The sequence below is a fragment of the Lithobates pipiens genome, unplaced genomic scaffold, assembly GCF_037356315.1.
Source record: "Lithobates pipiens isolate NorthernLeopardFrog02 unplaced genomic scaffold, aLitPip1_a1.2 Scaffold_16, whole genome shotgun sequence".
Taxonomy (NCBI): domain Eukaryota; kingdom Metazoa; phylum Chordata; class Amphibia; order Anura; family Ranidae; genus Lithobates; species Lithobates pipiens.
In genome coordinates, this window is record NW_027507748.1 from 236,353,602 (window position 1) to 236,380,892 (window position 27,291).

The 27,291-nt window shown below is 44.1% G+C and overlaps 1 protein-coding gene across 7 annotated transcripts in view; it reads right to left on the reverse strand.

Annotated features, from left to right (window-relative positions):
- LOC143982461 (C4b-binding protein alpha chain-like) overlaps window positions 1-27,291 on the reverse strand; it is a 505,748-nt gene that overhangs the window by 170,585 nt on the left and 307,872 nt on the right. For all 7 annotated transcript variants that reach the window (XM_077481187.1, XM_077481191.1, XM_077481190.1 and 4 more), the window contains one exon: window positions 23,447-23,632. In XM_077481187.1, the coding sequence (XP_077337313.1) occupies window positions 23,447-23,632 (186 nt within the window). The remainder of the gene's footprint in view (window positions 1-23,446; window positions 23,633-27,291) is intronic.

Consider the following 27,291-nt stretch of genomic DNA (forward strand, 5'->3'; position numbering starts at 1 on the left):
CTCTTAGTCTGAACACATGAGGAGAGGTAAGCAAACAGAGGAAGATTACTGCATAAGCATGACGACTGCATAGCCTTAAAGTAATAGTAAAGGCTCATTTTTTGTTTTAAAACACCAACCATGTTACACTTAACTGTTCTATGCAATGGTTTTCACAGAGCAGCCCTGATCCTCCTCTTCTTGGGTCCCCCACCGGTGCTTCCCTGGCTCCTCCCTCCGTTGAGTAGCCCCACAGCAAGCCACTTGATCCTGAGCCCCATTCTGAGTATCCTTAAAACACACAGAGTGGGACTTGGCCCCACCTCCGCTCACAATCAGGAGCAGTGAGGTAAAAAAAAAAAATCTTTCTGCCTTTACAATTACTTGAAAGTGTTTGTTACCCTAAAAAAAAAATGGATCATGTTTCTTTAAAGCATGAACAACAGCACAGTGCTTGTGCTGTGTCATTTGGCCCCCTGTATCACCTGAAATACATGGCTGATCCTGCCTGGTTCTGTCCTCCCCCCTGTAAAGTGACCACAGTTTATCATGGCTGCTGAGCCCTGACTATATGGTCAGTTTACATGCCTCCATCATCCACAGCTCTCCTCTGTCCTCCTCTCCCCCTCCCCTCTGTGGTTGTCAGTGCTGTCCACTCCCCAGCCCTCCCCTCCTGATGTTATCATATCGCAAAGTTCTTTCTACAATCCCCTCTGTTATAGTAAACAATGTCCCCAATATATGTGTGTTTTTTTTTAAAAAGCCACTGTATACCTTTTTCGTAGCGCCGCTCAGCACTCATATGACCAGCCGCCTCTTTCCTCCTCTCCTCCTCCTGGCTGACATCAGTGGGGGTTTCTCCACACCTCCCGCTGTAGCTCTCAGATTGAGAGAGGCGGCCCGGTCATGTGAGCGGCTATAAATTAAGGAATATAGTGGCTTATTTATATAAAAAACTTTATTTAATGTAATAGAGGGAATCGTAGAAAGACCACTTTAAGTAATCAAATTTCTCCTACCACATATTCTATATATGATGTTTAGGACCCTACTGTTTCCCATGCTCCTATCCCATTTGCAGAAACTGCAAACATTATTAAATTCCTTTATCTGGGGACACAATAAACTATGAATCAAAAATGATATGCTATTCTTCTCAACTAGTCATGCAGAAATGGGAGTTTGTGACATTACAAAATATAAAGTCATGATGCAGGCCAAACACTGGAGGTACACTTCTGATTCATTCTGGCTCCAAACTGAATGTCCAGCTCTAACATCTGATCTCCAACTAGCCTTAAGTGCTGCTTTATTACAACAACAACCCAACAAATTGTACAACAATGCTGTCACTACAATCTTTAAAACCTGGCACTCTATTAATGAAAGTTCCAAAGGCTTTTTGGAACAAGCTTTTATGCACCTTCTGTTCTGTACTTTAGACCTGATTATTGAAATCAGTGCCCATCAGTGCTACTTATCAGTGGAGCCTCATCAGTACCCCCTCATCAGTGCCCATCATTGCAGTCTATCAGAGCCTATCAGTGAAGGAGAAAAACTACCTGTTTGCAAAATTGTATATCAAACTATGAAAAACTCTCCATTTTCAGTATTTTTTGTTTATTTAGCAAAAAATAAATAAAAAATAACCTAGTGGTTATTAAACACCACAAAAAGAAAGCTCTATTTATGCGGGGAAAAAAAAAAACAATAAAAATTTCATATGGGTACAGTGTTGCATGACCGCGCAATTGTCATTCAGAGTGTTACAGTGCTGAAATGTGGCCTGAGCAGGAGGGGGTAAAAGTGCCCAGTAGGCAACTGGTTAAGCTAAGGCAAAATTCTCTAGAACAGTGAAAATTATCTTTCAAAGTGAATGGCTTATTTGGCTTTAAGGTAGGGACTGATGTGAGTGTGCAATGTACAGGGATAGGGACAATTGTAGAAACTTACTCAGGTTGAACTGGGTGGACTGGTGTATTTATTCAACCTTACTAACTATGAAACTATTGTGTCCAAGCCAATTACTTATGATCAGGACTAAGTAGATCCAAATAATGACTTGCCTGGATCTTGTTAAAAGATGCTATGGTCTGTAATGGGAAAAAATGTATAGCCCAGTCTTAAGCCGCGTACACACGGGCGGACTGTCTGGCCAACTTAGTCCGCCGAAACACATTTCAGCGGACAGTCTGCTCGTGTGTGGGCTTCAGCTGACTTTTTCCACGTGCAGTCTGGCGGACTAAGTATTTCGGAATTTCCGTAATACTGTCCGTCGGACTCGCATTTCGGCGGACAATCCGCCCGTGTGTGTGTCAGTCCGCCATACTTTTGAAATGAGCGGACTTTTCCCGCCCAGAGAAAAGTCCGCTAATTTCGAGCGGGTCTCCAGGTAGGCGGGGCCCGCGAAGGAGACGTCGCTGGCCCCGCCGCCTGGTATGGACTTAAAGGTGAACCCCAACGCCGAAAAAAATCGGCTTGAGGGTCCCCCCCAAGTCCACAACAGACCCTTGTCCGAGCACGCTACCCGGCCGGCCAGGAAAGGGGGGCGAGCGAGCGCCCCCCCTCCTGAGCCGTACCAGGCCGCGTGCCCTCAACATGGGGGGGGTGCCTTGTCCCCATGTTGATGAGGACAAGGGCCTCTTCCCAACAACCCTGGCCGTTGGTTGTTGGGGTCTGCGGGTGGGGGGCTTATCGGAATCCGACCCTATGTGAATGAGTATGGGGTACAATGTACCCCTACCCATTCACCTGTAAAATAAAAGTACAAAAAAAAACACAACACACGAGATAAAATACTTTATTGCACAGCTCCGGGGGTCTTCCGTCTTCGGGGGTCTTCTCGCCGGACTCCTCCGCTATCTTCTTGTAGCTCTTTTGCTAGCGGAGGAGTCCGGCTTTCTTCCTCGCCGCCGGCCTCTTCTCCCGACTTCGGGGGTCTTGTCCCCCTCTTCGGTTCTTCTGCCAGGCCACCACGCCTTCTTATAGCTCTTTTACAGGCGGTGGCCCGGTCTTCTGTCGCCGCCGTCGCCGCCGTCGCCGCCGTCGCCTTCCGTTCTTCTTCTTCTTCTTCTTCTTCTTCTTCTTCTCCAGGAGATGTTGCCTCGACGATCTCTCCGGCCGGAATGCCAGGGACGCGCTGCGCGGCCACTTATATAGGGACAATGGGGCGGTGTCACATGGCTTTATGTCACATGGGTTGGTGTCACATGGTGACCCCACCCCCTTACGATGTCATAGTCCCCATGTGAAATCAACCCATGTGACCAACCCATGTGACATAAAGCCATGTGACACCGCCCCATTGTCCCTATATAAGTGGCCGCGCAGTGCGTCCCTGGCATTCCGGCCGGAGAGATCGTCGAGGCAACATCTCCTGGAGAAGAAGAAGAAGAAGAACGGAAGGCGGCGGCGACGGCGGCGACAGAAGACCGGGCCACCGCCTGTAAAAGAGCTATAAGAAGGCGCGGTGGCCCGGCAGAAGAACCGAAGAGGGGGACAAGACCCCCGAAGTCGGGAGAAGAGGCCGGCGGCGAGGAAGAAAGCCGGACTCCTCCGCTAGCAAAAGAGCTACAAGAAGATAGCGGAGGAGTCCGGCGAGAAGACCCCCGAAGACGGAAGACCCCCGGAGCTGTGCAATAAAGTATTTTATCTCGTGTGTTGTGTTTTTTTTTTGTACTTTTATTTTACAGGTGAATGGGTAGGGGTACATTGTACCCCATACTCATTCACATAGGGTGGGGGGCCGGTATCCGGGGGCCCCCTTATTAAAGGGGGCTCCCGGATTCCGATAAGCCCCCCGCCCGCAGACCCCGACAACCAACGGCCAGGGTTGTCGGGAAGAGGGGAAACATGGGGAAATACTCTGCAGTACTCCTGGGACAGTAGGGGCAATAATGTCTCACAAAAGAGGACAAGAAAGGGGACCAAAAAAGCTGTCATCATTTACATTTAAACAGAGCAGTGAGCTGACTAAAATCCAAGATGGCCCCGCCGGAGCCGTGAGGAAAAATAATAAAACTCACACAAACCTTTCTGCTAGCCATCCACCTGAAATGGATGAGCAATTATCATCCTCATATTCTAATGGCTCCTCTCAACTATCCCCAACATCTCAGGGACCCGCAAAATTGCGGATGAAGCTGGATTTATCTTGTCAGGCAGCTGATACTGTGAACACAGCTCTGCATAGTGATAATGCTATTTCCTCATTACAGACATCTATAGCTGCTTTCCCAACATCAGGTCAGCCAGTACTAGATACCACAATAAAAGAAATGCTTGTGTCATTACAATCATCTATTATATCTAATCTATCCTCCACGATTCATAAATTCTCTCTTGATATGAAACATATGGGTGGTAGACTGCAATACGTTGAAAACAAAATGGAGGAATGCACTGAAAAAGTGAATGAGCTAGTGGATGCATGTACAGAACAAAAAGATGATTCCATGTGGGTCAAGATGAAACTGGCAGATATCGAGGACCACTCACGTTGAAACAACATTAAAATGAGAGGAATACCAGAGTTAGTTCTACCTATGGACTTACGTAACTATGCAAATACACTATTTTCTACATTATTGCCAGAATTATCGCCGATTGAACTTACAATCGATCGTATTCATAATATTCCCAAACCAAAACATCTAGAAGAATCAATTCCCAGAGATGTTATTCTGCAAATTAATTTTTATCAAGCTAAAGAGCAAATTCTCTCCAAAGCGAGGGAGCTAACTACTCTGCCACCACCATACTCAGATATACAATTATTTGCCGATCTCTCGCAATTTACACTACAAATGAGAAGACAGCTCAAAACTGTAACAAAGGCATTATCTAATCATAAGATCACACACAAATGGAGACATCCAGCCACTATCTTGACCACATACAACGGGAAATATTTTGCTATATCTACCATTGAAGATGGCATGCAATTACTCCAAACATGGGGTATTATAGTTGCTCTTCCACATAACACCCCTGCCTTGAAGGAAAAACCTAATTTGTTCCACTTTGGACAAAAACGTGAACAAAATAGAATTAAATACAGATGAACTACTCATGCCTGTTAAATGCATTACTGACATATACGGTCTGGTTTGATGCTCAATACCTTACTAATTGAACTTCACCCCCTATCTTGGTCAGCATTCCTTTGAGTGGATTACTGCTGACTCTTGTAAAATATTTTTTTTCTTTACTCTTTTATTTTTTATTTTTTATTCTCTCCTTTTTTTTATTTTATTTTTTTAAATTAATTAATTTTTTATTTTAATTCTTTTTTTTTTTCCTCTTGCAATATATATTGCCAAATAACTACTAATAGAGTAATAACTCATTTTTTCATAGGTTTGAAAAAAAAAATCTACATTGTTGTGTGCATGATTTAATAGTAACTGTGAACTGATCATATAACAAATACTTAGATATTTAGTTTAAGCATTATAGAAACTAGAGAATATTCTTTTAGGAATATATAGAATTATAGTAACATCTAATTTTGATATATATTAATATGTCTTTCAAAATATTGTCCCTAAATGCAAGGGGACTGAATCACCCAGCGAAACAAACCTCTATGTAGAGGTCTGCCTTATCCTTTAATTGTGACATATTATGTGTTCAAGAGACACATTTTGCTAAAGATGCATCTCTCAAATGTCAACATAAACATTTTCCTCATATTTTTCAAACAAAATTATCTAAAAAACAAAGAGGGGTGTTAATAGCTATTAGCCCTTGTACACACGGTCGGAGAATCAGTCGGAATGTGTCCTATCGGACCGTGTCGTCGGATAATCTGACTGTGTGTGGTATGCATCGGACTGATTCCGTCCGAATCCCCGTCGGACCCAATTTTCCAACATGTTGGAAATATTTCCCGACCAACTGGTTCGATCGGACATACTCCGATCATGTGTAGCGAATTTTAATCGGACCAAGTGCCACGCATGCTCAGATCAAATTCCTACATCAAAGCTATTGGCTACTAGCCTGAATGTAGTCCCATCGTAAAGAAATTACGTCATCACGTTCTGAAAGATCGGATTTTTCGCCAACTTTGTCCGACCGTGTGTATGCAACACTTTCGGACAAAATCCGACAGACAAAATCCGACGGATTTGGTTGTGGAAATCTCCGACCGTGTGTACAGGGGCTCAGGGATACTGTTACATTTCAATTAGATAATTGTATCACTGACCCTGAAGGTCGCTATATTTTTTTGATTTGTACCATTAACAATATTCAATACACCCTTGTATCTATTTATGCTCCGAATATGAGGCAAATGCATTTCATAAAAAAAACTATAGAGGAGGCGAAGAAAGTTCAAAAAGACACCTCCTGATATGTGGAGATTTCAATTTGATTCCAAACAATTATATGGATTCTTCTGCTAAGTCCAAATGCTATGCTTCTCCCCTTGATAAGTTCATAACTTCGAATGACTTATTTGATGTGTGAAGATGTGGACATGCTAATGAAAGGGATTACACATATTTGTCACCACGGCACAATACCTACTCCAGAATTGACTTATTCTTGACAGATAAATGGCTGCTTGACAAGATTTCATCCTCCCATATACATACAGCCACGTGGTCAGATCACGCTCCCATTAGCATGTCTATAACAACCACGTCATCCCAACCAAATTCATATATATGGAGAGCTAATAACTATATTCTCCAAAATGAAAATTACTCCACAACACTCCAACAACACCTTACTGAATTCTTTTCAATTAATTCAACGTCTATATCTGACCCAATGATATTATGGAATGCTCATAAAGCTGTTATGAGAGGGGTGTTTATGCAATTAGGTTCTAAAGCTAAAAAAAAGAGAACTCAGAGAATGGATGAACTTACTAAGGAGATAGCCAAAGCTGAGGAACACAATAAAAATTATCCTTCTCGTTTCATTAAAACACACATTTTTCAGTTGCGTAATGAATTAAGAACCCTACTTCTAGAGACACATGAGAAATCCTATAAAAAATTCTGAGCTACCACTTATGCAACGGGGAACAAAGCAGGGAAAACAATGGCATTACGCATTTAAGGTTTATCGATCTAAGACTAAAATTCCATTCCTCTACCATCCTCACACTAATGAAAAATTGCTTAAGCCTTCTTCAATTGCTGAAGCATTTAGCTCATATTATAATGATTTATAGTGATGGACGAACTTCTGACGGGACGTTTCGCAAACGCGGACCGCGAACGCGGCGGATAGTTCGCGAACCGGAACGTTTGCGGCGGGCCCCATTGACTTCAATGGGAGGCGAACTTCGCAAACCTATAGGTCAAATTTGCAGCCACAAAATAATTATTAGCTGTGCAAACATAGTCCCACCACATGGCCAATGACATAACACATGTATGAGGTGAATCTGGGATCGACAACTACAAGCATTCTTTTTTTATATGGGAAATTGTTGTGACAATTCAGGACTGTGGAGCGCATGAAGGCAATGGAGGAGAGGGAAGGTCAGGGACCAGGGTAGGCAAAGAAGAGGGTGCAGCAGATGATCACCAGCAGCATCACATACAGCAATGACACCTGCACCGTTATAGAGTCATCTGACAACAGCACCATGATAGAGAGCACTGACATCAGCAGCGTGACATAAAGCACTCACACCAGCACCGTCATATACAGCACTGACAGCAGCACCGTGATAGAGAGCACTGACATCAGCAGCGTGACATAAAGCACTCACACCAGCACCGTCATATACAGCACTGACAGCAGCACCGTGATAAAGAGCACTGACATCAGCAGCGTGACATAAATCACTCACACCAGCACCATCATATACAGCACTGACAGCAGCACCGTGATAGAGAGCACTGACATCAGCACCGTGATATACATCACTGACACCTGCACCGTAAGCAGCCCCAGGAGGAAGTCAGCATAGCACAGGGATGGTTGGAGCCCCTCATAATGAGCATAGCACAGGGATGGTGGGAGCCCCTCATAATAATCAGCCCCAGGAGGATGTCAGCATAGCACAGGGATGGTGGGAGCCCCTCATAATAAGCAGCCCCAGGAGTAAGTCAGCACAGCACAGTTATGGTGGGAGCCCCTCATAATGAGCACAGCACAGGGATGGTGGGAGCCCCTCATAATATGCACAGCAGAGGTACAGCCCCAGGAGGATGTCAGCACAGCACATGGATGGTGGGAGCCCCTCATAATAAGCAGCCCCAGTAGAAATATGACACCGCTCAACCTCTTCAAAGAGGAGGGTATGGGCATATAGTAAGGTGTGCTTTTTTTGGACAAGGAAGTGAGCCAAATGAAGAAAGAAGAGCTGTGTGCTTGATTAAAAAAATTGTTTATAGACATATACATGGTCTACTGGTCACATGTGTTGAATTCCTCCGAGATCCATGCCTCATTCATTTTTAGAAATGTGAGGTAGTTAACACTGTTGTGAGCTAGGCGAGTACGCTTATCGGTCACGATCCCCCCTGCTGCGCTGAACGTCCTTTCGGACAGGACACTGGATGAGGGGCAAGCCAACAGTTCGATTGCAAATTGGGCAATCTCTGGCCAGAGGTCAAGCCTGCCCACCCAGTAGTCCAGGGGTTCATCACCCCTCAGAGCGTCCACATCGGCCGTTAACCCGATGTAGTCGGACACCTGACGGTCTAGGCGTTCCCTGATGCTGGATCCGGATGACACCTGTCGATGGGTCGGCTGAAAGAATGACCTCATATCCGAAGTCACCAACACATCTTCAAACCGGCCTCTTCTTGCAGGCGTTGTTGGATTGGTACCCGCAACTCCTTCTCTGGGAGTGGGAATTGCTCCTCTGCCAGCGCACGCAGAAGCAGAATGCAGCATTTCTCGAAGCAAGGCCTGGAAGTGCTGCATTCTGAAAGCCCTCTGCGACGGCGGTAACATTTCCGCCATTTTGTGTTTGCACCGGGGGTCTAAGTACGTTGCCACCCAGTACTGGTCCTTGACCCTTTTGCTTTTTATACGGGGGTCCCTATTAAAACACTGGAGCATGAAGGCCCCCATTTGCACTAAACTGGAAGCGGTGTGGTGGCCTGGCTCGTGCTCATCATCCAGGATAATTTCGTCCTCTTCATTCTCCTCTCCCCATCCACGCACAACAGGGATCCCAGAAAGGTTTAAAGCATGCTCTTCTTGCTCCTCCTCATCCGCCCCGGCACCGTCCTCCTCTGACTCCTCTTCAGACTCCTGTTGTTGAATTGTCTCAGATAGAGTAGCCCCCCCTGGGAATTCATCCAGCATTGCGACTTCCTCATCTTCCCGCTCCTGCTCCTCCACAGCTTGATCAATGACACGACGCAATGCACGCTCCATAAAGAAGGCATAAGGTACCATGTCACTGATGGCACCATGGCTGCGACTGACCAGTTTGGTGATCTCCACAAATGGCCGCAGAAGTCTGCATGCGTCGCGCATGAGCAGCCACTGTCGCGGTGAAAAAAAAAACAGCTCCCCAGAAACGGTTCTGCCGCAGAGTTCATACAGGTAGACGTTAACTGCACGTTTCTGCTGGAGCAGCCTATCAAGCATATAGAAGGTTGAGTTCCATCGCGTCAGGCAATCGCAAATAAGACGTCTGACCGGCAGATTGTGTCGCCGCTGAATGTCAGCAAGGCGAGCCATGGCTGTGTAAGATCTTCTGAAATGGGCCCAGATTTTCCTTGCCTGCCGCAAGATGTCCTGGACCCCAGGGTATTTGACAATGAATCGCTGCACGACCAAGTTTAAGACGTGTGCCATGCATGGCACGTGCGTGATTTTGCCCTGTTTCAATGCGCTAAGCAGATTGGCACCGTTGTCACACACCACTTTACCAACTGTCAAATTGAGCGGTGTTAGCCACTGATCTGCCTGTGAACGCAAAGCTGAAAGAAGTGCCGGGCCAGTGTGGCTCTTGGCTTCCAGGCCCAACAGACGCAGCACGGCATGGCAACGTCTCACCTGGCATGTGGAATAGGTTCTGGGGAGCTTGGGCGGTGCAGCGGAAGAGACGCTAGCAGCGGAAAAGGAGGAGTCAGCTGAGGAGGAGAGGGAGGAGGGTGGAGTAGGAGGAGGAGGAGAAGAAGAGTCAGGCCTGCATGCAATCCGTGGCGGTAAAACCAAATCTACACGGGTGCCACGGGTTACATGCTTGACGGCCGTCAGAAGGTTCACCCAGTGGGCAGTAAAAGTGATATACCTTCCCTGCCCATTTTTGCTAGACCACGTGTCTGTGGTCAGATGTATCTTGGCACCGACACTGTGTGCCAGAGATACATTCACTTGCCACTGAACATGGCCATATAGCTCTGGGATGCCCTTCTCTGAGAATACTTCCTTCCTGGGACCTTCCATTGTGGTGTTCCAATGGCCACAAATTTGCGAAAGGCCTCCGAGTCCCCAAGTTTATATGGCAGTAGTTGGCGGGCTATGAGTTCTGACAAGCCAGCCGTCAACCGTTGGGCAAGAGGGTTATCCAGCGTCATCATTTTTTTACGCTCGAACATTAGGCCCACAGAAGCCTGCCTTTTTGCAGAAAAACGTGAGCTTGGCGTGATGGAAGGTGGAGTGGAGGACAATTGTGAGGAGAGAGGAGAAGGAGAAGTAGAAGATGAGGCTGGACGGTGAGAGCCTGGAGTGTGGCTTTGTGTGTTCCGTTGCTCCCACTGGGCTCGGTGATGGCTGCTCATGTGCCTTCTTAAGGCAGTCGTCCCTAGGTGAGTGTTGGGCTTACCGCGACTAATGCGTTGACTGCAAAGATTGCAGATGGCAACGCTATTGTCAGCAGCGGACACGTTAAAAAAAGCCCACACTGCGGAGCCATGTGCCGGTGTCCTGGGAGCGCCAGATGTGACTGTACATGGTCGATGACTCGCTCCTGATACATTTGCAGTCTGCTTTGTCCCTCCTGTGCAATGTAAGTTATTCCTGCTTCTCCTCCCTATCTGCTGGTCCATATCTCCCTCTGAACTCCCCTCCTCTTCCTCTCTTGTGGGCACCCATGTGACATCACTAGACACGTCATCATCAACGTCACCTTCCCCACCGCTATAAGTAGAGATCTCGGAGTAGGCAGCAACACCGGGGACCAACCTCCTCCTTGGGCTGATCTGGGTACTGCCGTCAGACTGCTGAGTAGCGGTTGTTGCTACCTCCTCTTCCTGATCCAATACCAAGAGTGGCTGCGCATCAGAAATGTCCTCTTGAAATGGATCGGAAAATAATTCATGTGACTCAAGCGGAAGGTATGTGGTGGTGGTGTTGTTGGTGGTAGTGTCTTTGGGGGTGCACATAGCAGAGAGTGAAGAAGAGGGTGCAGATCGAGAGGATGAGGAGAGTGCAGAAGAGTAAGGCTGAGCGAGCCATTCAACCAAGTCTGGTGCATCCTTTAAAGTAATTGAACGCACCTTCTGCAACTTCCCACTTTGGCTCAAGCCTGTTGCTCCTGCCCTACCCCTACCACCCCTGCGGAAGGGCCTGCCTCTTCCTCTGCCTGTCATTTTTTAAATTACCCTATGACAAAGCTCTCAGTCCCTATACCAATGAAGGACTGCTGCAGTATAGGGAACCGATACCAGTCCTTATAGAATAGCAGACTGTACCTCACTCAACCCTATGTACTGTAGCACCCTAGACCAAGTTACCAGTCCTTATAAGGACTTTTGTGGACCAAGTAGGTTGTGTGTGAGTGATTAGCAGACTGTACGTCAGTCCCTATACCGATGAAGGACTGCTGCAGTATAGGGCAGCGGTCAGCAGTAGTGCACCTCAACCCTATGTATTGTGGACCGATACCAGTCCTTATAGAATAGCAGACTGTACCTCACTCAACCCTATGTACTGTAGCACCCTAGACAGACCAAGTTACCAGTCCTGATAAAGAGCTTTGTGGAACAAGTGAGTTGTGAATGATTAGCAGACTGCAGCAGAAGGGCAGCAGTCAAGTATAATATTCTTTCTATATTTGGAAGAAAGAATATTATACGTGTACAAGCCTATTACCATACCACTGATACCAGTCCTGAAAAGAACCTTTGTGGAACTAATAGTAACAGCTACTGTTTAAACTGACCCTCACTGCCTGACACACTGCTTCCTGCCTGTCCCTATATAAACTGGCAAAACAGAGGCTGCTGGAACAATAACTGGTTACTGGAATAGCACTTTTGTGGACCTGATAGTAACAGCTAATGATGATGACTAATCTGGCTGTCCCTACAGCAGCACACAGCGTCCTGTCTCTTTCTCTAAACTGACAAAAGACACTCAGGCTGCTGCTACAATCAGTAGCACAGCAAACCTATATACACCTAACACCTATACCAGTCCTGAAAAGAACTTTTGTGTACCAAATAGCTAGCGATTTATCTCTCCCTGCTCCACACAGCAACCTCTCCCTATAGTGACAGAAGAAAGAATGTAAAATGGCCGCCGGATCGGGTTTATTTATAAGTTAGGGGAAATGTCCAAGTGTCCATGTGCTGTAATGTCTCAATTGGCTGTCCTGTACCCCATGATGGATGTGTTATCAGGTCAAAGTTCTTTTACACAGTAAAAACACGGAAGTCCGCCGGGCGAACGGCGCCAATAGCCCGCCGAGCGGGCGGACAGCGAACAGCCGAAATTTGGCGCGAAACGACCGTCGGGCGAACTGTTCGGCCATCACTAATGATTTATATAACATTAAGAACGATGGTGATACCCATCAACCTTCTCAGGAGGAGATTGACACCTTTTTGGAGAAACCATCTATTTCCCCCCAACAATTAGAATTTCTCAATTCTCCCTTTACTATCCCTGAAATTCTACAAACTATCCGTATTCTTCCTAACTTGAAATCACCTGGTCCAGATAGCTTTACAGGGGAATATTTTAAAAAATTTCAAAGTACTCTAGCACCTATACTATGTGACATTTATAATTTAGCAGCCAATTCTTCATCATTTCCCAATGAAATGCTGAATGCTCTTGTTGTAACTCTTCCAAAACCAGATAAGGAACCATCTTCACCTAAAAATTTTAGACCAATTTCCTTACTCAATTTAGATGTTAAAATGTATGCGAAACTTATAGCCAAAAGACTAGATAGTTTGTTACCCTCTATTATCCATAGAGATCAATCGGGTTTCACCAAAGGAAGACAAGCATCGGATGCTACTAGAAGAATGATAAATATAATACACCATGTAGAACTCACCAAATCGTCATCCCTGTTTCTGTCGCTTGACGCTGAAAAAGCGTTTGATAGAGTTCATTGGGGATACCTGTCATCCGTTCTGACTAAATATGGCTTAACAGGTCAAATCAACAAAGCAATATTAGCCCTGTACTCTGTCCCTTCGGCTCGAGTGTATACTACGGATTCCTTATCACCTCCATTCCCAATAACAAATGGTACACGACAAGGATGCCCCTTATCCCCCCTAATTTTTAAACCTGTTATTGAACCGCTAGCTGAGAGTATTAGGTCCAACAAAAAAAAATCTAGGAGTTACCATTGCTGAACAAGAACATAAAATCAACCTTTTTGCAGATGATGTTGTTCTTATGATTACTGATCCTGTGAAATCCTTACCGGAAATTCAGGAAACACTAAATATGTTCAGCAAAGTTTCTTATTACAGGCTTAACGCGAATAAATCTTGTATATTGAACTTGGGGATAGATGAAAATACTACTAAACATCTTAATTTAAAATTCCCTTATACATGGACTGAAAGTACAATTAAATATTTGGGTATTCAATTATCAAATTCATGTAAAACACTGTTCCAATATAATTATATTCCACTTCGTAATGCATTACAAGAAAATCTCACTAAACTAGCATCCCATGAATTTTCATGGATGGGACGTTTGGCAGCATTTAAAATGCTTCACCTTCCACAAATTTTATACTTTTTTAGAACTCTCCCGATTCCAATTCTCTTAAAATATTTCCAATCCCTTCAGACTCTGTTTTCTAGATTCATCTGGCAAGGTAAAAAATCTAGATGTGCTCATTCAAACTTAGTGAAGAAACGTCAAGCTGGGTGAACAGGGTATGTGGATTTCCAAGATTATTATTTAGCCACAGTCTAAGGAATGGTTTCTATCTCTTCCATCTACAATTTGGGGGAAGATGGAAACTGCTAAGATCCCAGAAAATAATCTATCAATATGGATTCCTTCCATGGCACTTGGAGCCAAGATACCTTCTCGCATCTCCCCAACAATATTAGTGACACTTAAATCCTGGGTTCGATTTCTGCATCTAACTTCCTCACACCCTCTTCCTACCAAAGTCCAAATTCCGCTAAATACTCTACATAATTTCATGAAGACAACCTCATTTACACCATGGATAGAGAAGGGAATTAAATATCTATCTGATCTACTTGATAATGGGGTGATCAAACCATTTCCTACACTTCAAAAGAAATTTCAATTGCCAAATTTAGATTTATTCCTCTACATCCGAACTAAGAATTGCATTTCCAACCTCCCATCATGGACCTATAATGTTCCCCAATCGGCTTGGTCCTTCCTTAAGATCCCCATACATCAACAAAAAGGATCTCTCTTTTCTATAATCTTCTTCAACAAAAATGTGTGTTTACAAAGACTATCCCTTTAATTAGATGGGAAGAAGACTTAGGATACACCTATACAGTTGACCAATGGGAAAAAGCTTGTAACACCACATATAAAGCCACATGCTGCTCTACATTATGGGAAGTATCCATTAAATTGACTCAACGCTGGTATCTTACTCCTGAGAAAATATCTAAATTCAACTGCACATTTGATGACAAATGTTGGAGATTGTTCGGCAAAAAAGGTGATATGTTGCATACATTTTGGACATGCCCTAAACTTGGGAAGTATTGGGAACAAATCTTTCAAGTTATGTCTGAAATGACCAAAACAGTCATTCCTCCAAATCCCTCACAATCCCTCAAATATAATATATTCTATTCTGTTCTGTTCTATCGTTTTTCTAGGTTATTTTCTATTTTATTATAATCTTTTCTATCCAAATTTAAAATAAAATGTATTTAAAAATTTGAATTCATACTATTCGAAATTCAAATTTATTCTATTCAAATTTGAATTTCAGAAGATGGTTGTATATTCTTTCTATTTTTTTTTCTATTCTGTTCTAATCTTTTTGATTTGAATTAGAAATTTTGGAAGATGGTTAGTTACTTACTTATATACATCTGTCACATAAACTTTTCATACTTGCAGTGTACCAGTGCAAAAAAAACACACATCTTATTTCATTTATATTTATGGTATCAATGAAGTTGTCAGCCTGCCTGATTGAAGAAGTTACGGATGTCGATCGCAAGGCAAGTGCATATGCTGTATGTCATTGTCCACTTGCCAAAAGATGTGTATTGTATTTGTCCACTTGCCACATCACCTGCCACAAGTTGTGTATTGTCCACTTGCCACGACACCTGCCACGAGTGCCACGTGACCTGCCACGAGTGCCACGTGACCTGACACGAGTGCCAAGTGACCTGACACGAGTGCCATGTGGCCGGCCATGAGTGCCATGTGACCTGACACGAGTGCCACGTGACCTGACACGAGTGCCACGTGACCTGACACGAGTGCCACGTGACCTGACACGAATGCCATGTGACTGGCCACGAGTGCCATGTGACTAAGTTCCGGATTGTCCACTTGCCACGTCACCTGCCACCAAGCGACCCCAGATATGGGCAATATGAAAGTACTTTTCTGCAGCAGAGAATGACATTTTGCGACCCGAATTTGGGGCCACATATAACTAAACGAAATTAATTAATTAACGAATTAAAACAAAACAAAACTAAACAAATTTTTCCTTTTGCCCATGTCTAGATAATATACAGATCTGTGCCCACCAGTGCCATCTCATCTGTGCCCACTAGTGTCATATCATCTGTGCCCACTAGTGCCATCTCATCTGTGCCTACCAGTGCCATCTCATCTACAACAATATATACCCTACCTTTCTTCTTGTATTATAGAGACCTTCCTCCATCATCACTGACTGTAGATATACATAATTTGTCCTGTATACAGCTACATATACAGTAACAGGACAAATTATGTATATCTGCCGTCAGTGATGATGGAGGAAGGTCTCTATATACAAGAAGGAAGGAGGAAGGTGTGGGTATATAGAGCTGTATACACTACTACACAGATAATATACAGAAATTGTGAGTACATCTGTTCTGTGTAGTGTATACAGCTATACACACCCACCTTCTTCCTTCCTGTATGTACCCCATCACTTTGGTGATGGGGTATATACAGGAAGGAAGAAGGTGGCTGTATACACTACACAGGACAGATGTACTCAAAATTTCTGTATATTATCTGTGCCCACCAGTGCCGTCTCATCTGTGCACACCAGTGCCATCTCATCTGTGCCCACCAGTGCCTTCTCATCTATGCCCACCAGTGCCTTCTCATCTGTGCCCACCAGTGCCACCTCATCTGTGCCCACCAGTGCCGCCTCATCTGTGCCCACCAGTGCCGCCTCATCTGTGCTCACCAGTGCCGTCTCATCTGTGCCTACTAGTGCGGTCTCATCTGTGCCCACCAGTGCCATCTCATCTGTGCCCACCAGTGCCGTCTCATCTGTGCCCACCAGTGCCGTCTCATCTGTGCCCACCAGTGCCATCTCATCTGTGCCCACCAGTGCCGTCTCATCTGTGCACACCAGTGCCATCTTATCTGTGCACACCACTGCTATCTCATCTGTGCCCAGCAGTGCCATCTCATCTGTGCCCAGCAGTGCCATCTCATCTGTGCCCACCAGTACCATCACATATACAGCTATATATACCCCAGCTTCCTTCCTGTATATAGAGACCTTCCTCTATCATCACTGACTGCAGATATACATTATTTGTCCTGTATATATATATATATATATATATATATATATATATATATATATATATACAGTAACAGGACAAATTATGTATATCTGCAGTCAGTAATGATGGCGCATGGTCTCTATTTACAGGAGGGAAGAAGGTGTGGGTATATATAGCTGTATACACTACTACACAGATAATATACACAAATTGTGAGTACATCTGTCCTGAGTAGTGTATACAGCTATATACACCCACCTTCTTCCTTCCTGCATACAGGAAGAAAGAATGTGGGTGTATATAGCTGTATATACTACCCAGGACAGATGTGGGGGGGCCAGGATATAGGGGTCCCCTTGTTAAAGGGGGCTTCCAGATTTCGATAAGCCCCCCGCCTGCAGACCCCCACAACCACCGGCCAGAGTTGTGGGGATGAGGCCCTTGTCCTCATCAACATGGGGACAAGGTGCTTTGGGGGGAGGGTATGTGGCCTGGTACGGTTTGGGGGGCGCTCTCTTGTCCTCCCCTCTTTTCCTGCGGCCTACCAGGTTGCGTGCTTGGATAAGGGTCTGGTATGGATTTTGTGGGGGACCCCCACGCCATTTTTTTTGGTGCTGGGTTCCCCTTAAAATCCATGCCAGACCTGAAGGGTCTGGTATGGATTTTGAGTGAGACCCCGAGGCCATTTTGTTTTGACGTGAGGTTCCCCTTAAAATCCATGCCAGATCTGAAGGGCCTGGTATGGATTTTGAGGGGGACCCCATGGCCATTTATTTTTTGGCACGAGGTTCCCCTTAAAATCCATGCCAGATCTGAAGGGCCTGGTATGGATTCTAAGGGGGACCCCCATGCCATTTTTTTTGGCGTGGGGTTCCCCTTAAAATCCATGGCAGAGCTGGAGGGCCTGGTATGGAATTTCGGGGGACCCCCACGCATTTGTTTTTCTTCATTTTTTTTTTCTTCATTTTTTTTTCTTAATGCTAACATGACTTTTGTGCAAATAGCCTTAAAAAAAGTGAACCAGCGCAAGTCAAGTTGAGGGGTGCGCCTGTTCAACTTATGCAAATGAATCTACGCGGCTTGACATTTACTAAGATTTTGCCGGCGCAGTGAACCAAAGCACTTGAACGTACGCAAATGCCGCTTGTGCATAAATTGACCTTGCGCAGTTCCAAGTGTGTTTGCAGGCGCAGCAGGCTTGTTCAGAGAAAGTTACTTTTCTGTTCTATTTTGGGCATATTTGTTACTTGGACAGTTATAACTATACTTTCTCACATCACCCACATCACCCCCATAATATTGGCACTTCCACCTTCTTTTAATTCTGAGTTGAAGAATGCGTGCGCCAGGTCTATAGCGGCGCACCGATTGTCGCCTCCTGTGCGCCAGCATGTTGATAGTAAATGGGGAATTGTGCTGTGTTACAGGCGCAAATGCTTTGTGAATACGAAAATGGCTGTTGCGCATCGGCGTGCGCCGCAACTCATGGCGCAAAGTGTTTGTAAATCAGCCCCTAAGTGTGCCTTTTAGGTAAGGGATGAAAAATAAGGTATAATCCAGGTATCTGCACCCACTTCCGGGACAAGCCCCCCGCAGACCCCCGCAGATGCCCCCCCCCCGTTGTGTTCACCAGCAGAGACGCACAGCCACCATGCTTCACTTCCCAATTCCTTGACAGAGGATGGCGGCGGGGGCAGCAGAGAGACGAGCGATCGCTTGTCATCTGCCGTCGACATCGCTGGACCTTGGGACAGGTAAGTGTGAATTTATTAAAAGTCAGCAGCTGCAATATTTGTAGCTGCTGGCTTTTAATATTTTTTTTAAAGGTGCAGAACCACTTTAACACTGGAAAAGGAATTAAACGTGTCTATTAATCGTATAGCTGAATATATATATATAAGGTCATCATCTGAATATAAGGATAGTTTATCTTCTAGCAGACCAACTCTGATGTCCTTCACCACAGCCGTAGCTCTAATCTGAATAGCTAGAGGCTATAGGGTCACTGTAAACAAACCTGGATAAAGGGGACACCCTTGCCTTGTTCCCCTATGTGGGGAATATATGTTAGAATCATTGCCATTGGTCTGCACCTGGGCCACCAGGGCAAAGTGTACCGTTTTATAACATGTGATAAAATTAAGGCCAAATCCAAATTTCTGAAAGACTGCACAGAGGTATTCCCATTCCACTGAATCAAATTCATTTTTAGCATCCAGGGAAACCATCAACCCCCTGGTGGCCTGAACTAGCAAAATCCATATGGGTATTCAGTCTGTGGATGTTGGTGTCTGTACTCCTACCTAGCATGAATCCCGACTAATCAGCATGAAGCAAAGCCAGAATCTTTATTCAATAAGCAAATCATACAATATGATGAGCACATGTCAGGGTTTAAGAATAACCACTGCCGCTGTATCCATGATAGAGATGGGTAGGGATCCTATGTCCAGTGAATGAAGGAGCATCAGAAGTAATTGTGGAATTGGATCTTCAAAAATGTGTACTGAACTGTACAACCAACTAATATTTCCTATTCACTTACCCTTATCTCCATCGATCTTCCAACCCCTGTCCTCTTATCCCTAAAGAAATATCTAGAAATGTGGTCAGATTTTACACTTTGCTTAACAGATAAGCAAGGAGACTCTCCAGCTTTGAGACAAAAATGAGTCCCCAATATTAGATCATTTATACTGCATTAGTCATTATCAACGTCTTTATCATGGTGTCCTACTGGTGTATATGTGTATATATATATATATATATTGTATATACCTGCACATATACACCCGCCATAATGAAGGCAGTTATTAGCCCTTGTACACACGGTCGGAGATTCAGACAGAATGTTTCCTATCGGACCGTCTTGTCGGATATTCCGACTGTGTGTGGTCTGCATCGGACTGTTTCCGTCGGAATATCTGACGGACCAACTTTTCCAACTTGCTGGTAAAATTTTCCGACAAAATGCTCCGATCGGACATACTCCGATCATGTGTAGCCTACTCCGACGGACAAAGTGCCACGCATGCTCAGATCAAATTCCTAAATTGGACAGATTTGAAGCCCTCAAAGATGTGCAATTTTTTGCCAGGAAATTGATACTTAAACAACTCTATTCGAAAGGCGCTTTTATGCAGGGAAAACTATCCAAGAGTTTTGGAAGAGGGCCTACCGGCATCTAATTTCTTTGCAATCCTGTACCCCTACTCTCCCCCTTGGGAGACATGCCACTGCTGTTCACGCTGGAGTATGTCCCAAAGTTTCTTTTGTTATCCTGGACCGTGTTCATTTTGAAGTGTGGGGAGGTGATCCCAATCGGGCACTACTCCAGCGTGAACAGCGCTGGATCTTTCGCCTAAGGGCCACCCTCCCTCCTGGCTTGAATGGTACTTTATCGTTCAGACCATTTTTGGAGGGTTTTTCTTCAGGTGGCAGTGAATGGGAACCTGTCAATGAGTAGTAAAGGTGAAGGTTGTTTTTTTTGTTTGTTTTTTTTTTTCATTATTTTTGGCCCACTCTCTTCCTGGGTTTTTTGATGGTGCCTAATGGATTCGCTCCGCTGCCTTGGACCCTGACGCTGTCCTCACTCGGCACACGGGAGGTGGTCTTCCCGGTGGGTATGGCCGCCTCCTAGTATCATTCGGTCAGGCGATCTGCTTGTTTTGGGTCGCTTGCCCAGATGTAGTGCACCGTGGGACGGCAAGTGTCCAACATATGCTGCTTGGCTCTCGCCTTTCGCGCCGTTATGTCTTAAAACGCCCCTTCATTGATTCTATTTGATGTTTCTGAGCTATGGGTTCATCCTCTAGACCTGCCCACTTTGTAATCATTGGCTGTATTTAGTCTGGGCTCAGTCCTGAAAGTGTCAGGACGTGAGCCCAGCGTGTGTACATGTCACATTCGTTGTAAGTTTCAGTTTGATTTTGCTTGAATTATTCATTATGGGCACTGAGGCCATTAACTTATATATGCATGTTTGGATCAGTTTACACTGTTTCGAATTTAAGTACCTACAGTATATATATTTTTTGTCACTCAGGGCTTGTTTGCCTCGTATATTAAAGCTGTTGGTTTGTGACGTGTGTCTCTGGACGGCGGATTGTCTGATATAGAGGAACAAAACTTGGGCTCTCCTCATTTATATGGTCAATACTTAAGACCAGGTACATATTTATACTTATACTCACACTTCCCCTTTTTTCCTTATAATTTTTATACATATACTCTGCTGTTTGTTGGAGGCACTTCGTGGATACGCTTGGGTTAATTGGTACATTCCATTTATTTATTTATATCTTCCCAATCCATAAATCTGATGCGTACATGCTACAATCTTTGGTAGATTTAGCATCTGCTAATCTCTCCCTGGATAATTACCGTATTTTCCGGCGTATAAGACGACTTTTTATACTTTAAAAATCCCCCAAATATGGGGGGTCGTCTTATACGCCGGTATATGGATGTCAGCATTATTGTCCGCGCCGAGCCAACCATGGCTAGCAATGTATTCTATTAATGAATACAAAGCCTGCACGGATTGGCTTTGAGATTCAGAGAGGCATGGGTTGATGATGTTCCAACCTGTGCCAATCACGGCGAGCGATGTATTCTATTAATGAATACAAAGCCTGCTCGGATTGGCAGAGGCTGTAATATCATCAGCCCGCGCCTCTCTGAATCTCAAAGCCAATCCGTGCAGGCTTTGTATTCATTAATAGAATACAGCGCTTGCCGTGATTGGCTCGGCGCGGTACACTGTAATACTGTATACAGTATGTTACTGAATGCGGCTACCCCTCGGCTCCTCTTCCCTCCACGGCCACCTCGCTATTCAACACCGGAGATTTGGTTTTAAGCACCCGACCCTCCATCTGGCACCCGACCCTCCATCTGGCACCTGACCCTCCATCTGGCACCCGACCCTCCATCTGGCACCTGACCCTCCATCTGGCACCCTACCCTCCATCTTGCAACCGACCATCCATCAGTGTATTTTGCCAGGCACATGAGGTATTTACCACCACAGCACTGCTTCACAAAGCTTGTGATTAAATTGCACAGACTTATTGCTGTTTCAGTATGTTACCCAAGCTACTAGACAGACGGCAAATGTGGTACTATTTTCTTTTTTTTTCTTTTTTGTGTATGATTGTGGTATATTGCAATATGTATCTGCAATGTATCAAATATACTATTTCTTTATTAAAGTATTTTACTTATCCTATAGGGCTATACTAATTGATGCCCCTTGTGAGGATACTGTTCTAAGGGTCATTTTGAGTGACGGTTGCCGATCCTATTGGTGCATCATCTAATCCCCAGTATTTGGATAGAGGGCTTCTCTGCTTACCACCTCATATCCCCTATATTATCCGGTGCATTTGCCCTAGATATTCTAGTGGTGAGTTATGCTCTCTCTCTCCCTCCCTTTTTTTTTTCCTCTCCCTTTTCTTTTTTCGCAATTTCTCATTTCCTTATTTATTATTATCTATTTTGCCTATTTTTCATTGACATAGATACTTAACTCTGTATTATCTTGTTTTTAGATTTCCTGTTTTCTGTTCAATGCAATATATTCATACCCTTGATGAAGAGAGTGCATTTATGATCTCGAAACGCGTTGGGTTTGTTGCCCTCCGTCCACTGTAAGGTTCTGCCACACAGTTGGATTGAGAAAATACACAGTGTAACAGGATATGTACTTTGTATATTTGTTATTTCATGTCTGTAAATACATGTAATGTGTATAGTATCTTATACTGTCAATTTTAATTATTATTATTAAACTATGCATTATTATTTTGATAGAATGTTGTTTACTCTATATGGCCACCTACCCACGTTAAAGTCCTCTCCCTAGAGGAGTATATTCTGTTTCATATTGTCTTGTCCATTAGGATGGGGTTTTGGTAGGCCTTTTTCTGACTTGTGATTTATAGCACCTTGTTCAATTTGATCAAATTCCTAGACCAAAGCTATTGCTACCAGCCTGAACGTAGTCCCGTCCTAACGAAATAACATCATCACGTTATGTACAATCGGATTTTCCGACAACTTAGTCCGACCGTGTGTATGCAACATCACTTCCGAACCTCTTCCAGAATTAATCTGTCGGAATTACTCTGACGGATTTGGTTGTCGGAATCACCGACCGTGTGTACAAGGGCTTAGGGTGTACCCAGGACTTTTTTTTGGCTGGCAACTTTAAAGTGGTTGTAAACCTATACATATACACACTGAAGTGACTGGGCTAAGGTGAAATACAGAGATGAAACAAATCTTCCTACAGAAGTTGAACTTGTTTATCTGCAATCCTCTTATCTACAGCCATTCAAAATCCAAAAGAATGCTTGTCTGAGCTTCCAGAAAGCAGGGGGTAAGGAGCTAAAGTTACACTCTGCATAGCTCAGTGAGAAATGAGGCAGCAGACAGAAATTGCATAAAGTGCTCTGAATTGAATCATGCAGATACAGGATATATGCTTGGAGTTAAAATTCTGAAATGGATTCTAAATACAGGAGTGTTATACATTTTCATAACAAGGACTAGGTGCTAAGTATTCCACAAATACGTACGTGTACAAAATGTTTTATGTGGAGTCCATGTTTTCCCTAAGCAAGTTAGAACATTATTTACATTTGGTACAGGATCAAAACCTTTCTTGCACTTGAACTGGAGTGTTGTGCCTTCCACAAAAAAATGCTCTCTTGTAAGTTCTACCGGTTCAGCAAAATAGATGTCAGGAACATACCTGCAAACACCTGAAAGAAAATTATAATTTAGTTATAATAGAAGCAAATATGTTATTTTACCAAAGTGGGAGAAATTTAGTAGAATTTTAGACAGTAAATACTGTAAAAATAGTAGTAGGAACATAAAAGTTGTAAAAATGTAGATAATTCTGATAAAACAGGATCTGTTTCACAAATAACACAAATAACACTAACATCAATTAAGGAAATATTCCAATATGAAAACATGAAAACATGAAATGTGTTACAATACAAATTTCCTTAATATATGACAAAAAATTTTTTTCCAACAACCTCCCCAAAAACAAAATACGCATATATCAAATGGCGATGTTTGGATGCTGAACCCCACTGAATGCTCAAATGCTGAAATGCTCAATTCCTTTAACTTATTGTACATACCTTATGGCCTCTAAAGGAGGTGCATCTCTCTGATGTACAGGAAGTGGTGCAGTAGCACTTAGGCTCGATTCAGATCTATGCATGTTGCTTTTGAGCGTTTCTGGAGTGCTTTTTGTGGTGCTTTGCCACGTTTTTGGACGTGTGATTTTGGCGCGATTTGCGAAAAAAACAGCAAGGGGCCCCCCCCCCCCCCCAGGTCCATACCAGGCCAGGGGGTACCCTCATGCCAAAAATCTAAAAAAAAATGCCGTGGGGGTCCCCCCAAAATCCATACCAGACCCTTATCTGAGCATGCAACCTGACAGGTCACGATTGGGAGGGGACGAGTGAGAGCCCCCCCGAACCATACCAGGCTGCATGCCCTCAACACAGGGGATGGGTGATTTGGGGCAGGGGGGGGCTCTGACCCCCCAACCCAAAGCACCTTGCCCCCATGTTGATGGGGACAAGGGCCTCTTCCCAACAACCCTTGCCCAGTGGTTGTCGGGGTTTGCGGGCGGGGGGCTTATCGGAAACTGAAAGCCATATCCCGGCACCCCCTTGTGAATGAGTATGGGGTACATTGTACTCCCACCAATTGGGGCATGGCCTCCATATGGCGTAATCTGATTGCCACGTCCCATCGTTAAGAAATGCAGGACATCAGTGCCGACAGATCAGCGGGATGCAGCATCAGAGGAGGGTCATCGGCGGGAACGGCGGCAGAGGAAGAAGACCCCCAGACGGCTTCCTTGCCCCCTCCTTAGCAACCAGTTATATACAGTGTAAAAAAAAAGAAATAAAAAACACAACAAAACATACAAAAAAAAAAGCAACCACACAGAGCCTTTCAAGGGTTTGATATGTATTTTGGAGGACTTTTGAAGGGATCTTTGTGTGTTATTTTATTTATTTAAAAGAAGCTGACAATGAATATCATTTGATGGCAATTTAAACTATACTATTTTTATTCTATTTGTAAAGCTCACTTTATATAGCACATCACATGGCAAAAAAAAAAAAAAATGTGCAGAGTTGTCCCCAAAATGCATACCAGAACCTTTGAGCCTGGTATAGATTTTAAGGGGGTACCTCATGCAAAATATAAATTTGAAATAGTTCTTTAATGCCTCCCTTCCAGGCAGACTTGACACGGATTTAAATATGTCACTGAAATCCTGACAGTGGTGTAAACAGCATAGGGTACTCTTACTGGCAGGGATGGACACACATACTGTACGGCAGTGGGTTAAATATGCTTGTGATTCTCCTTGGATGTCACCTAGGATGCATTGGTAGATAGTTCGCAGTCCTGGAACCATGAAAATCCATAAAGGACTATTGGGGCGGCAGCCAAAGATGTCCTGGAGGAATCCACATAGACATAGGCAAACCAGGATCAAAAATGGCACGATGGAATATAAAATGGAATAAGAGGAAAAAGCTCCATATGGTGCAGGTCAACCAATATTGTTTATTGGGCTATAGATTCTCACAACAACTTGTAAGATAAAAATAATATAAAAACAATCCACAATCTGATGCCCCAGTTGAAGAACCCTTGTGTCGAAACGTGGCTGAGCCTGCACGGCTCGTAGCTTCACTAAATTACGCAAGCAGCTTCGTCACAGCAAGGCAGTGATCCATAAAGGGGATACTAAACTTACTTAATATTAATAAACTATTTTATGTTTATCCTCTAATCTTTATTTTTGAATGTTTAATTTTCACCAAATTCCTATTTCATAAATGTTTTTACTTTTTTTTACATCACCATTTCAAACACTATAGTAAGGTATAATATATGTGTATGTGTGTGAGCTAACCAGCTCTTTCTAAAAATCCTCCCATTCCACACTGGAATACACTCTCCACCTTGTTCTAAAAATATTTACCCCGTGACATTCCACTTAGCCATCTGACATCTCAAAGCCCAATCTGTGAGCGTACCACACCACATGAAACATAGGATGTCCCACCAGAAAATGCGAACAGGCAAAAAATTTGTTTGAACACGCAAACACTGTTAAAGTCTATGGGACACGAACATGAATAATCAAAAGTGATAATTTTAAAGGCTTATATGCATGATATTGTCATAAAAAGTGTTTGGGGACCTGGGCCCTGCCCCAGGGGACATGTATCAGTGCAAAAAAAGGTTTTAAAAACTGACGTTTTTTTCGGGAGCAGTGATTTCAATAATGCTTAAAGTGAAACAATAAAAGTGTAATATTCCTTTAAATTTCATACCTGGGGGGTGTCTATAGTATGCCTGTAAAGGGGCGCATGTTTCCAGTGTTTAGAACAGTCTGACAGCAAAATGACATTTCTAAAGGAAAAAAAAAAAAACACTGCTCCCAAAAAAACTTTTTTTTTTTTTTACACTTTTTTTTGCATTGATACATTTTTGAATTTGCCACGAACACCCAATATTGTTCGCTGTTAGGCGAACTGGCGAACAGCCAATGCTCGAGTCGAACATAAAGCTCATCCCTGATAGGGAGGAGTTCCCGTATATGCATATCCCAGCCCACCTTCCTTTTAAATGCACTGCACTCATGGCCTCCCCCTTCCTTATTGTATTACAAAGGGACGGTGTCACGAAACAGGTAACCACGCCCCCTCCTTGCGTAGTGATGTCACCCTTGTGGCAGCCAAGTCCTGCCAATCCAAGCCGAGCTGGCTGAATTATCACGAATTATTACCATAAGTCCTTTGGCACCTGCCTAGGTCACTTGCCAATCTCAATGGTACCAGTGGGAGGAAAATAAGTCCCACATCATTGATGTTAATGGGGCAAAAATAGGTTTTGGTGTTCAAAAGTTACATGCCCAGTCACAGTCTCCCACATTGCTGTTCCATCTCTCTGAACCAGAAACTATACTGTGACTTTAGGGCAGGAGATCACTCCACCCAAGGGTCAGGCATATTCAGGCCCGGACTGAGAAAAAAAATAGGCCCGGGCATTTTAGACTGGGCAGCCAACTTTTCGAGGGACCGGGGGGGAATTTGGTAGACATTCGCGGGGGTGGCTGGTGTCGGTCCTCCATACTGTAATGTGCACTGCTAAATATAAAGGTGATATAAAGGGAACTGCACTGTAAAGGGGTACTGCAATGATTACAGTGCCCCTTTACAGTGCAGTCCCCTTTATATTACAGTGTCCCAGTCCTATTGTGGCTATACAATGCTAGTACTGTCTGTCTCCTATTGTGCCCACACTGCCCAGTGACACTGACCTGCTCTCTTTTTGGTGGTGCGGTGCAGCATGGTTCTCTCTCTGGTGG